The sequence below is a fragment of the Serinus canaria genome, chromosome 3, assembly GCF_022539315.1.
Source record: "Serinus canaria isolate serCan28SL12 chromosome 3, serCan2020, whole genome shotgun sequence".
Taxonomy (NCBI): domain Eukaryota; kingdom Metazoa; phylum Chordata; class Aves; order Passeriformes; family Fringillidae; genus Serinus; species Serinus canaria.
Genome location: NC_066316.1, coordinates 67,670,812 through 67,685,125, shown reverse-complemented (window position 1 = coordinate 67,685,125; position 14,314 = coordinate 67,670,812). Strand labels below are relative to the sequence as shown.

The 14,314-nt window shown below is 35.4% G+C and overlaps 1 protein-coding gene across 1 annotated transcript in view; it reads left to right on the top strand.

Moving 5' to 3' along the window:
* Positions 1 to 14,314, top strand: part of SLC16A10 (solute carrier family 16 member 10) — a 66,455-nt gene that overhangs the window by 28,635 nt on the left and 23,506 nt on the right. Inside the window, exon 2 of the mRNA XM_009097139.4 lies at positions 11,426 to 11,570. Within this exon, the coding sequence (XP_009095387.1) occupies positions 11,426 to 11,570 (145 nt within the window). The remainder of the gene's footprint in view (positions 1 to 11,425; positions 11,571 to 14,314) is intronic.

The following is a 14,314-nucleotide window of genomic DNA, read 5'->3' as shown; positions in this document are numbered from 1 at the left end:
GTGGTAGGTGCTCAATCCATGCCATCTTTCTCAGCAGTAGGTGAACAAACTCTCCTTGCCTCTCTTCCACCTTCCTTGGAAAGAAAAACAAACACTAAAGATTGATAAAAAGTGACTCTCCCAAGTTCCTGCCCATTGGTTTGACTTAAGGATCTTCCAGAAAATGGGTCCAGGGTATGGACAGTATGTTCTGTCTTGGGTGAGGGTGTCCTTGATTCAACAGCTTATCGGGGAGCATTTTGTTTAAAAAATTTTTGTGCTTTACTAACTGTAAATATCATCCAGATTATAACTGCATCCTGTGATATTTGCAATATTGAGACTCGACTCAAAATCCTTTGTTGTTCATAATAACTAAAAATATGCAGGTGTGAACTCCAAATCTGCTGAGTACCTCAACAAGCTGTATTGCACATGTCCTGTATTTGTCAGGCTGACCTATTCAGCAAGTCACATCCAGCTGCTTAGCTAAGCTAAAAATACTCACTGTGTGTGCAATATAGCAATTTGTTCAAGTTTTCTAGATGAATGGCAGCCTGGCCTTTTGGATTGCTGGAAGTCAGACAGATAACTGCCTAGGTAGCTGGGTATTAAGTTAATGAGAAATAGTTTATTGTCCCAGTGAGTCATATTGGCAGACTTTAAAATTTTGCACGGGAGGAGAGAGAAGAACAAGGTCAAGAGTTAACAGTGGCTGGTTCACTTGGTTGCAGGGGTTAGAGTGCATGTGAGTGTAACTGATATAAAGGGCACACGCTGACATAAAGATTTATTTCTTCACACGTGCTGTCGGCTCTTATCAAGCTTTCCATGCAAATTATTTCCTCTCACTAATCCTCTGAAAGGGAGGTTACTTTAATTCATTTGTTTGCTGTCCAGAAACTCAAGATGCTGCTATTGGTTGACTTAAGTTTTCTGTACTTGAAGGGAAGAGAGTAGGAGATGGTGGGTAAAAGAAAATTAAATGCGTGGAAGCCCCCTATTTTTCTTCAGCCTGTGAAAACAATATCCAACTCTTAGTGTTGCTTAAAAATAATCATGTTTTGGACTTCTATATCGACTTGGCATTGTATTTGTGATAGGATTGATAAAATTATGTGGGAAACCAAGAAAGCATTCTTTATGAAGAACACATACTGAACTTTTTAACTATCACCTCACTTTACCTGAAGGTTCCTTGCTTTAAAGTCAAATGTACTTTCCACATAACAATAGCACAAAATAGTGTTATAAGGCCAAAGACAGAAATTTGCTGTGTAGTTCAGTGTTTGTACTTGCATTATTAAATGCAGGCATGCGGCTCTGAACATTTGTCTGGGTTTTGGTTTGTAAAGTCATGTTGCAAAATAGGTACTGTTGTTTCTGTGCAAGTACAGATTCCCCTCTGAAGCAGGCGCAAGTTAAACAATCAGATCTTACCTTGAAAAATAATTAGTTTTTGCAGCATCTAAATGATTTGACCTAAAGTCACTTGTTTTTCTGTTTTATTTGGCTTGCATAATAGAGTTTCGTTAGTTTACCTTTTCCTCTATGGTAACCAGTCTGTCCCTTGCTTAAAAAGCCTATTGACTGATGACTGCTTTGGGGTTAAGAGTGGGAAAGGGTAGTTTGTAACATGGGAATATCTTTTGTATAACAGTTTGAGCCTTGGGAGTAGGAATTGAAAACCTAGTTTGATTGTTTGTAGGAACATACAGAACATAAGGGGAATATGTTGATGTAATCAAGGAAGCAAGGCTGTTGCAGTCTGTTGAACTGAAGGTACTGACGTGTGATGGGGCCTTTTAGCCAATCCTGATAGGTTCAGAAGGATCTTTTAATGTGACAAATCAGGGTTAGTTTGTGAGTTGCTTGGTGGCAGCCTGTCCTCCTGAACTTCAAATAATGTACCAAACCTACTTGTGAAGTAAGATTTCTTTATCGTGCTGCTTTTATCTTCATGGTCTCACAAGGACTTCTGTAGAAGTGAAATGAATGCCTGGGTCAATTAAAGGGCAACCTTGATTTGCAGGTCTTGCCCCAGTGCAAGTGAGGAGAGGGAAAGAAAGAAGACTGATAGCTCCAGTAAGAGTTTAGGAATTTGAATCTTGAGGTCTAATCTATGCTATAGCTCTAAAACACAAGACCATTGTATTATGTTTGGTTGCAGATAAGTTTGGAATGTATGCAGCTGTTGGTTGGGAGAGCAGTTAGGATTCACTCTTTCTGGAAAATCAGAGTGTCATCTTTGTAGTTAATAGCTACTACTTTCTTATGCAGAAAATTACTGATCCTAAATCAAAACAGAACATGGTTCTTGGCCTTCAACTGTTTAGAATTTAAAAAAATATGAACAAACAAGCCAGTGCTAATTTGAGGGGAGGAAAGGAAAGATAAAAATATGCCTGGAAATCGGTTCTGGAGCTCAGTTTTTTAGGCTGTTAGTTAAAAATGTGATTACATTGTACTTTGAAAAGAGTCTCAGCAGACAACATTCTAGTATGACTCTAAATGGAAAAACAAGTGGTTACAGCCATTTCTTATCGATTTGTTCCTTGTTTATTCTTCCTGCCACAGCATTTTCAGACTTTATTAAGTGTCAAAGGTCAAGCTCAGTTTGCTGTGAAACCCAAATGCACGTGTTTTTCTGTTAATGATTTACTTCAGCCTTCCTTTAAAGGTTCCTGAAAGCTTTAAACTTAAAATCTCTAGCAGCAATATTTTGTCTAACACTACACTTTTGAGCTTTTGTTTTAGCTTCTGATAACTTAAGCATTTGTTTATTTTCCTCTAACTTTTTAAAGTTAGAGGAAAATAAACAAATGCTCTAAGTTAGTAGAAGCTAAAACAAAGAGTTGCAGTCTCTCTAGTAGTAAGAGTTGTTGGCCTGTAAGTACATCTTTAACTGTTTCAGGTTTATATTTTCTCCTCTGTTTGAAGAAAATGTTGTGATAGCTTCCCATGGTAGGTGGGATTTTGTGATAGGTTCCTATGGAACTAAGTTTGTGTTCACCATTACTATCACTTTTGTTAAAGGGGAAGCAAACAAGAAAAAAATAAAGCTACAACACTCTGCCTAAACTTGTGTCAATACAGCAAGTGTAAATCAGAAGGTACTTAAATAATTGGCTAGTTGTAGTAGTGTGGGATATTTTGTCAGTATATGAATACTCTTTTATTTTTTTCCCACTGTTCTGTTTTCCTGCTGCTTATGCATACAAGGAGCTATCTCACTAGCTCCTTGATTTTAGATGCTCTTAGATTTCAGCTAAATCAGAAATTCTGATTTTGTCTTGTCATTACTTGTGGAGACAGAGTGAAATTAGTCTAGTCAAATTCTGATAAATGGCAAGCTTGGGGAGGCTCACTGTATTAGGGATATATGTGACTCTTTGGCACTTGCTGGTGTACTCCATACATCATATGAAAGAATATAGTGTAAAAAGCCTTGAAAGAAATAAGCCTGTGTTTTGACTAGACAGAATGTTTGCTTTTGTTTTTTACACCTACAAGCTTGCTTTGCTTGTACAGCAATGTTACAACACATTGGCAAGTTAATGCTTCCTTCCACCTTCTTGCATTAAGTTCAACATGGCATACATGAACCTGAAGTAATTTTTGGATGGTCAAGAGGCAATACACTGAAGAGATGCTATACAGAAGCACAGGAGAGCTTACAGCTGTTGGCAAAATCTGGGAGTTCAATCTTTCATTCAGAATAAAGTAATTCAAACTGCCTCATAATGACCTCATGGTTGCTGGAAGCAGAGGCTGTGCTTTCTTGCTTTGTGATATGGAAAAAAGCTGTCTGTTGAAAGGTCTCTTTATAGAGATTCAGTGACTAATATTAAGTTTTGGATTCAGATGCATTGTAACAACCAGTATTTTTCAGTAATAAGGTTATTCAATAAAAGGTTTTTTCCTCAGGGACAAGAAAAAAAGAGTGTTGGGGGAAACCCCCCAATGCCTTGTATTTCTGTTGGATACTTCCATTAGTTCCTGGTTCATAAATCTTTGTGTTGACCATGATTTCTGAGTGTCCAATGGAAATCTGACTAATCCTTTACAGATAATTCTGATTTCCAAAGCATGTGCAAGATAGCCTTGGTGTCCAAAACAGTTGGTACTTCCTGGCACTTAATTATTTTTGCCCGAAGTATTTCAGAATTTCCATTTGATTTAGAATTTAAAAAAAATTTTTTGATAGTATTGCTCTAAGGGAAAGCCTAGCTCAGACATCTGCAAACTAAACATGGGAAAGTAAGCAAACTGAAAGCTGTAGTCATGTAACCTGAGTTCAGAGTATAGGATACTTCCTGTGGCACGATTATGTCATGAATTTATTTTTAGTCCTTAAACACATATTTTCTCTAATGGGATCAGCAGTTCTCTTTTTGATAGAAGAAGCAGTGGACTTTTTTGACAGTAAGTGTGTCCATACGTGCATTTTAACATCTTTTCCTTTTGACGTACTGTTCTGGGATCTGTGGGTTATTCAGTTATAGGAGTGGCACTGTGGAAACCAGTTGCTCTCCCTTTTGCACCCACGACTAATGAAATTCCTCACAATTCATGAGAATTTACTGTGCAGTTTCTGGAACAATTTTCACAGGCAGGTGCAAGCAAAGCATGCAGCACAAGGTATTTGATGTTGTCTTTGGGAAGTGATAGGTTACAGAAAAATGGGGTGGCAATTTCCAGGAGGCTGAGCTCCAGAGGCTCTCAGGGGACATGGGAGGATATTGGAATATTTGTTGGGTCCAATGGTTGTGTTGATCTGTTAGGTAACTTACATCTGCTGAGCAATTCCCTCTTTTGGAAATTGCTGTCCTTCTCTGGAGAAAAAAAAAATTAGTGGATAAAAGAGAATCTGGAGTGCCTTAGGCAAAGGGTAACCCAGTGCTTCTGGGCACAAGGCAACAAGAATAAAACAATAATGATGGGAAAACTGTGTCAGTAGGAGGGAGATATGGTAGTTCTAAGCAATGAATTTCACATCTCTAATTTTAATAATAGGTCTCATATGGTCTGCTCGTTAGGATATGGTTTAGGATTCAAGGATACCCTCAACTCCTTCCCATTTTTAGGAGGAAAAAACAGTTTTAATCTTACGACTAGGTTTTTTGTGTTTTGTTTTGGTTTGGTTTGTTTTGGTTTTTTGGTTTTTTTTTTTGTTTTTTTTTTTTTTTTTTTTTTTTTTTTTTTTTTTTTTTTTTTTTTTTTTTTTTTGGTTGTTTTTTTTAACCAGAAGGAATTCATATTGCCAACCAAATATTTTTATTTTTCTATTCTGAAGAACTGCTGATGTTTAATACGATCTTCAGAATACAATTTTTCATGAAGCAGGGGTTTGGAACAGTACTGTTCCATAAATTATATGGAATAACTTGGGTTGGAGGAGACTCTCTGGTTATCTGGTCTGACACCCTTCACTCAAAGCTGGTCAAGTTAAAATACATTGAACCTCTGAGTTAGATCAGTTAGATCTGAGTTGTTCAGTGCTGTCCAGTCAAGTTTTAAATACACCCAAAAAAGGAATTTCCACTACATTTTTCGTCACACTTGCTAAAGTTTGACTACCTTTATGGTGAAAATTTTCATGACTTCTAATTGGAATATCCTTTGTTGCAGTTTCAGTTGGGTTTTTGTCCCATTGCTGTACTCAACTGAAAAGGATATAGCTTTATATTTCTAATAATCACCTGTTAGGTACCTGCAGACACTGATTAAATTAATTTTGAGCTGCATGTCTTCTGCATGCTGAACAAATTCAAACTGTAGGGTGTCCTCAGACAGGAGTGTGTTGGTGGCTGACCACTAGACTTGCTGTGTTCTTCTGATATTGCTGAGTGATTAATATTGCAGATTAAATTCAGTTTATGTAGGCGTCTCATGAGGAGAAATGTAATCCAATTAAGTGGTAAAAAAAAAGGTGTCTACCCCTTCAGACATCATTAGCATTTGTAGGAAAATAAGGTCATGGATAGTTTTATAAACATATTTGCTCAGAAGCAGCTGCAATACATAAAGAACAAAAAGAGGGGGGAAAAAAGGAAGTATAATTAGAACAGAGAGACTGGGGAAATAAAGAAACCTGTTATTAAATGCTGCATGCAATTCTGGCTACCTGGTCTCAGAAACAGTGGGATGTACTCAATATAAAGGGGCAAAGTACATCTTCTGTACAAAGACTGAATCAAAAAGTTGCTTCATTTTGGAGAAGAAATTAGTATGAACAGATCTGATTAGGGCATGTAAAATAATGGGTTTCAAGAGGAACCGCAGCAGGAATGATTAATTCTTGTTTCTTATAGAGGAGGAATTAAATATGAGTAAGTTCAAAGCTAAGGGGAGTTATTTCTAATGTGGTGCTGGTGCCTGAGCATGTTCTGTAACTGATTACAACAACAGCAGAGAAGCCAAAATAATATTGATGGAACTAAATGTTCTTGTTGAATGGTTAGATGCAGCATTCTGTTTAGGCAGTTTCTAAGCTGCTTATTGCTGGATTTTGGGAGGATGTAGCCAGGGAAAAAGCATGCTAGCCCTTTATCCAGAGGTCTTTGTCAAAGTACTTTGTGGTAGTCAGAAACAGGATTCTGGGCTAAATCAGTCTTTGATCTACATGGCATTGCAATTATCTTGTTGTTTTAAAAATTAAATGCCACGTAAATGTGATTTCACAGGCAAGAAATTATTAATACTGACTGGAGACATGCAAATTATTTCCAGAAATAACTTTAAACAAACATTTTTGTTTCCTCCAGAACAGGATCTCTCAAATTCCCAAACTATTCTCATAACAAATCTCTTATGGCAGTCAATCTTATGCTTTGCTGAAGAGAATAGCTGTGTAAATGCCCATAATAGAAGTACAGGTCTGTTAGCCATTCCATATTTAAATAATGGAGTTTTTTGCTGTAAGAAGTTGTGGATGCTGAAAATACACCAGTGTTCCAGAGAAGCTTGGCAGTTCATGGAGGAGAAATTGCCAAAATATTCAAAAATACAGTGGAAAAAGAATTAATGTCCAAATTTATGTATAAAGAAAAACAAATAATAATGGTCTTACAGAGTCTCTCAACTGTCAGTGGTTTGAGGCTGGGAGAGTATATACAGGCTTCCTTGTGCTTGCATAAATTGTAACTAATAACTTAGTGAAAGCTAAATATTATTCAAGCTTATTGACCTTTTAGAAGTTACTAAGTGCCTTTATTTTTCTTGCCTCTCATCACTTGTCTTCTAGACAGCAGCATTTTGTTCCCTTTCTCAACCAGAACAATCTCAAGGGAAAATATTAAAAAAACCCACCATCTTGAAGCTTGTTAAAGTAATGAAGGGTGTTACTACTCTGTTGAGCCAACCACTTGAAAGGCATTTAAGGATAAAACTGCATAAGTTCCTTATTGTTCCTTATTGTATGCTTAGAAAAATGTGATTTTAAACAAGAATGTTTTGGACAAATAGCCTTAATTTAAATTTGTGCATGATAAAGCATTCCAATAGAACATGATGATAATGTTTTTGTGGTCCTGTAAATCCTGGTGCTTGACTCTAAAAAGTGAACTAAAATATTTAATAGCTCGGTGTATAATTTGGCAGATAAATAGATTACACAATACATATCTGTGACAGTGGGAATAATTCTGAGAGTGCTCAGATATTAGATATTATATTTATAGTAAAGACACTTTAAAAATAATAATTATTTAATTTTTAAAGAGTTGTGGTAGAACAGCAGCATATTTTTGGAGTACATGGTATAGTTGCATTGCTGTAGACTTTTGAACAGAGGAAATAATTAAAGAAATATTGGAATATATGTTCAGATTTTCAGTGAACTGATCAGGAAAGAACATGTAGCTGTGACTTTCATTTTTGAATAATTCTAGTTATAATAAAGTTTTGAGTTTTTGTAATCCACTCTGTTTGTTCTGTGCCAGTGAAACACAAACAGACTTTTCAGTACAGCTGCTCTCTGGTCTGATACTTTTATCTTAAGGATGACTACTTTTCCATCTTCTAGGGAAGCTTGGGAATTGTTAAATCTACAGAAAATTACATGTTTTGAGGAGCTAATTCTTAACTTTCAGTGCCTTAAGGAATACTTAAGTCCTTAAAGTAGAAATAGGTTTTCTTCTGTAGCGATCAAAATGTTTTGTGTATGAATATGAATACAGTTATATGTAGCAATTAGGTGCTGTATTAGTATCTGAATTAGCAGCTCTGGAGTATGGCCAGCTTGTGCCAGGAAGGCAGCCAGTAGCCTGGAGGAGAAATACTTTAATTAATATGTAATAACTGCTCTAGAGAGCTCTCAGTATTCTGGCAAGCTGCACTTGTAATTTTTATATTACTTAGGACAGTTGTATTATCTGTTTGAAAAAATGTGGAAGACAATTCAATGTACATTTTTTCTACTGCATGAAAAAGTGTCAGGGTGCTTGAAAACTTACTTAAACGAAGTGAGATCAAAAATTACTTGGATCTATTGAATATATTTTAAAGCCAAAAATTTCTTTATAGAATGAAGATATCACAGCAGGAATTATTTGCATTAAGGCATTTAAAGATTTACTCATGTACTGTTCTGTGATTTTTGGTGCAAAGTTTCTTCACAAAGGAAGAAGGCAGTACATTTTCTCCATCTATGTATAGAGGTGAAGTTTAACTTCAAGAATATTCTTTTCAATAAATAACAAAGCTGTTCATACAAGACATGCCAACCATGTCTTTAAATTACATTTCTGTAGACTAATGAGAGCAACTTACTAACCTGAAGCAGTAATTTAAAGGGCTCCAGTTTTCATTAGGTAGATAAATGGTACAGCATGTTCTCCCACTTCTGCAGTGGGACTTATTCCCACATGAACATTCCATTCTGAATGGCTTCAGAAAGGCATCATCAATTTATCTTAACTGTCTGTTGTGTTGAAAACCAGTGGAAACCTTCTCTTTTGGACTCTGCCCTGACATTGTAATAAGGAGAGAGAGTCGAGTGATAAAAAAGTTTTTTCATGAGTACCTGGAAGCATAAAGAGACAAAATAAACATGTTAGTTTAATTTGAGCTGAATGTCTTCACTTCAGCCTTTTATATTCCAATTATTTTATTAGCTGTATAGGCCATTAAAAAACACTGTAAACCTTGACTTCATTAAGTAGAATGGAAATAAAATCACAGCCTGTAGCTCTAAAGTAATTTAGTCTGTTACTTTATGCAAGCTACGTAAGGTCAGTTTCAGGTGCCCACTTTCTTTGCCTGTTTTGTCTCCATGAATAGGGTCCATGTGAGATTGGATTCTCAAAACCAGTCATCTCTGGTGGGCTTTCCCTGTGTCTGTTGCCTTTTTGTACCTGGACAGGAAGGGTGACGGGTTGTTCAGCCATTCCTTGGTACCTTCATACCCCGTGTGACTTGTGATGGATGCATCTCAAGGTTTAGCTGCCTTTTGGCCTTGCAGGAGGGGGACTATGATTCCTAGTGCTGCCCTGCAAATCATGCAGAGGTGCTGAGGACTGCTCATGGTGGTGTAGCCACCATTTATTTGGGAGGATGACAGGCTGAAATGGACATTCTGTCCCCTGGTGTTTGCAGTTTCCTTTGGACAATGAAACTGCAGGCTCACTCTGGGAAAGATAAGTAGAAGGATGAGGAATCTTGTACAAGTTGGATGACTCAGAAGCTTTGTAACTGGCTGATCTCCAGGCTGTGTGAGAGCATCTCCTCCCTTAGACTCCTGCCTACAAACTGTGGTTTGTATAATGTCTTGTCCCATCAGTAGCCAAGGGGGCTGTAATAGGGGCCAGATCCCAGAGGAGTTATGTCCTGCCACACCCAAGGTGCTCTTAAGCATTCCTCAATGCAGGGAAGGACTAGACCTTTCATAAACTTGGTCTTTGCTGGGGGTCTTTGTTCTTCCTAGTCTCTTGTGCTGTCCCTTCATACAGCTTGGGTTTTTGCTGCAGAGGTGCAAGGCCAGCAGGGCTATCATATATGAGGTAGTTCTACCCAGGAAATGGCCATAAAAGTACCTCACTCTTTAGATTGTGCCTTGAAACTCTATTATTTTATCACATGATCAAAAAATCCCAGTAACACACATCCTTCCCTCCCTTCCCCAGACAGTTAGGCCATGGTTCGTTGAAAGCATTGGTAGCCCTAAAATTAAGGTTTTGTTTCTTGTACTCATTTCTGATTATCTCTAGCTATCTATTCTCTTGTCTTTCATTTGCATTGTAAACTCTTGGAAGAAACAAGTTTTTGCTTGCTGGTTTCTTTTTCTGTTTTTAGTGCCTTGCTTGATGAGGTCTTAGTCAATGTGTAGGGCTCATTGACACTTCAACAAGTCATCTCCTAAGCCTTGGTAGTGGTAGATCTACTTGTAAATATACTTCATTTAGTCCTGTGGTTTTGTGCTTTTCCAGATAATTTTATTTGCCTTCATCACTGAATCACAGTTGTTTATCTTACTATGTCTTTAGGAAAGATATTCTAAAGAAAATTCCAGTTATACAAATTTAACTCTTTCAGGTTGAAAGAGTTGTCCTGTCTTCTGTATAATTCAAAATGAAGATATTTTTTCCTATTAATTTTGAATTACTAGCTTTTTCCACTTCCTGTTTAAATTTCTTCCCCCATATTGATAGGGACATTTCCAATATATACATTACTATATATATCAAACATATTAATTGTAACTACTAGCTGTTCTAAAATCCCCACTTGTGGCTGAAACTACAGTGGACTCACCTGAATCCAATTGGAATGATAATAAACCAAGTACAGTTTTCACAATGTCTGTAAAGCTCAAGCAGTATCAAAAGTAGTGAAATTTTCCCATTATATATATAAAAGAGGTTTTACTAACCCAAGTTTGTTTAGTCTGAAGTAAAATCACATTCCTAATGTTTACATTACAGTCTAAAAGCCTATTGATTGCTCATAATTGATGTTCAGCATGATCTACATCTAGTAATGAAATTTAAAAATTATTACTCTTTTTTCAGCAAATGTACCTGTTTAAAGTCATTAAGGTCTATAGCATTAAGTCAAGTGAAATTAGCTAACATGTCAGAATGGATACGGATCCTCAAAGATATTTTTAATGATATAGGCATCAATTTGAATATTAGGTTAGTTACTAGAAAAATGTTTTTGTGTTTATTAAAAAAAAAGTAGAACTAATAGCTACAAAAAAAAATTGCATTCTTTGAACTTATAAAATCTAAATTAGTTGATTATGTAAATTATTAGAGTTTTTTTTTTACCATATTAGGTAAATACATTTTAAGATGTAATTAAATGTTTTTAAAATAGTTACCCAATTGTTACCCAACTTTAGTTCAGCAACATAAAATCCTAGGTGGAAACAAGTATTAACTGAAAGCTAAAATAGCTTGGTCTTCTAAAATGTCTTTTGTCTTTTTTTTGTTCTATTTTGCAGCATGGGTGAGCTCTCTTTCCATGGGAATGGTCTTCTTCTGCTCCCCAATAGTCAGCATATTCACAGACCTGTTTGGGTGTCGAAAAGTAGCTGTTATTGGAGCTGCAGTAGGGTTTGTTGGACTCCTTTCAAGTTCTTTTGTAGGGTAAGAAACTTTAATTTGTAACTTTGAAAGTATTTTTTTTTTTTTTAGTGTTCTTATGTTGATCTAATCAACAGAAGGGTTAAGCAGTGCTACATTATATTATCTTTAGGAAACTTGTTTTATTTGGGTTTGGTTTTGTCTTTCAAACTATTGTGAACTTTCAACTTAAAAAGTATTTTTAAAAACATAATGTTTATAAATAAAAACAAGAGTCCCTGTTTAACAGGAACTACTATGTATAAATATATCAACGGCAAGACTAGTGCTATAAAATCAACAGTATTGTCCAGGATAAACATATATATTTCCCTGATGTATATTGTGTTTTAACAGGTACATAAACATTGTTGTTGTCTTCCCTTCCTGGCCTGTCCCTTTAATTTTCTTATGAAAGTTCTAATGGTGATAAAACCACAGTAGAGTCTCCAGGAAGCTGTTAAAATTCTAGTGAAATTTGATGTTTTCTTCTGTTCTTACTGGTCCGATTGCCAAACATGGAGATAGAGAAAACTTCCATATATTGACTATACTTAAGGCTTTCATTTTACCTTCATACTTAAGGCTATTCATTTTCTTATGAATAAGAAAGGTTTTTTCTTATAGTTTACAGTTAATTTGTGTGTTTGTTTTCATTTTTTCATTTGTATGTAATTTTTGCAGAGTATATCTTATGGAAATTCAAGAGCGACTAATTTGTTGCATGTGCCCTGTCGAAGATGAGGAAACAGGAAATTTACTTAGTTTAGTCACCATCAGAAATTGGTTAGTGAAGATAGAGTGTAAAAAGTAGCAGGAAAATAATCCAGTTACCTCTAGTTTTCAGACAATTTTTTTATCCCCACCCTTAGTAGAATAAGTATAGGAACAATTAAGCCACATTCAGAAGAACTTTCCACTTAGGTGCAAATGTATTTACACAGGCAAAAAGCTTGTGAAAATGTCTTTTTTGTGCTTGTACTCTGAATCAGATGGATGTGAGCTGCTGTGATTTGAATGGTTAATCCTGGTGCAAATATTTGGCTTAATTAATTTTATTAAACAAGCAAACAAACAAAACCCCCGCTTCTTGATATGTTTTAAGAAGCTTCTTACTAAATGTGCAGTAAAAACTAAAAGATGTGTCTTGGAAAGGTCTTTCTTCCTCCTTTCTACCTAGTAGTATGTTGAGTGATGAGTACTAAACCACCCTTGTCATTAGATAAAGATCATTCTTGTGTTTGTCTGATACCAGTGGAACAAGGGCACAGAAGAGACATGCAAGAGCAAGTTGTTTTGTAAAGGCTTTAAAAATATTTCAGCTTAACCAAACTTTGAAAAGCACTTTGAGAGGTGAATTCTTGTGAGAGTACATGCCAGATTGATGTGCATACTTGGTGTTTCATTATGTTACTCACACTAAAATGATTTATGCCCATGATGTTATCAGCTCATTAAAGGAGTGCAGTTCAGATACAGAAGTCAGTGTTCTGGAAGTAAAATATTGTAAAACAGACAAATGTTACTATGATCTACTGCTTTTGCATTGCACTAATTTCTTAATATAAATTTTATGTCTTAGGAAATTAAGATGTAAGTTTTTATAATGCAGGACAATAATTTAATATGCATGTTGTGCTGCAGACTCTTTAAGTGAATTTACATATGAAAGCAAAAGTTCACTGTCTTGACTGTGTGGTGTTATTCCACTCATTTTGTAACTTCTGGTCTTATTTTCTTGGTTATTTTCCATTAATAAAGGTAATAAGTCTTTCCCCCTTTTGTTGTTTCTGCTGGCTTCTGTTGTATATTATCAGTTTCAGAAATTGATTGTTTAATATAGAAAGTGACAATATTATGTTACACAAATAATTATTTTTCACTATAATACACAAACCCAGAGTACCTGGAGTCAGACCTTGGTTAGTCAAATACTGTTTCCTAAGAAGTTCTTGCATAGGGAGCTTGTGGAATCTTATTTTTTTACAGATGGGTGCTGCCAGGTTGCATCCTATGATGAAAAGCACTACATAAAGCATTCACGCTCCTTTAAAAAATGTTAGAGTTAAAAAGATTAACTGTTTTCCAGAAGTGCTTTAAATGCAGATGTTAACTGATAAAACAAGAGATGAGGGTTCATTGTAAACATAACATAAAAAAAAATTATATAAACTCTCATGTGCCACCTCAGAAAACTCATAAAAATTTCTTGCACCCTGCCTCCATCTAATTGTTAAAACATGTTTTCTTTCACTAACTAATACTACAGCACAAATTTAATTAATTATACTGATGCTGTTGCTTCATACTTTTAACATTTCTTGCACAAGTGCTTTTTACTGATGTCACATGGTTGTGATCAATTACAATGGCTCTGCTTTATTTCAGTTGCAGAGTAAATGGTAATAATAGTGAACTTTATGATGAAGATCCCTCTTACTATGAGATTAAATATTTAATTCCTTATTAACAATTTTTTTTAGTTCTTTCTTAGCATATTCAATATATGTGTCAAACCGCTGAATTTAAAATATTTATTCAAAAGACTATTTATCTAAAAAACTAATACCTAAAGAGTCTATAATTTATTAATATAGTACATTACAAAATTTTGTCAGTATGTAAATATTTAATTTTTCTGTATTAATGATGTTTGCCACGTTTGTTACTTTATTTTCATAACAAACTGTTTACTTGCTTTTTCTGGGTTCATGAGGAGAGTTCAGTATTACATTTGCACTGCTAGCATAGCGAAAAAATATGTAAAT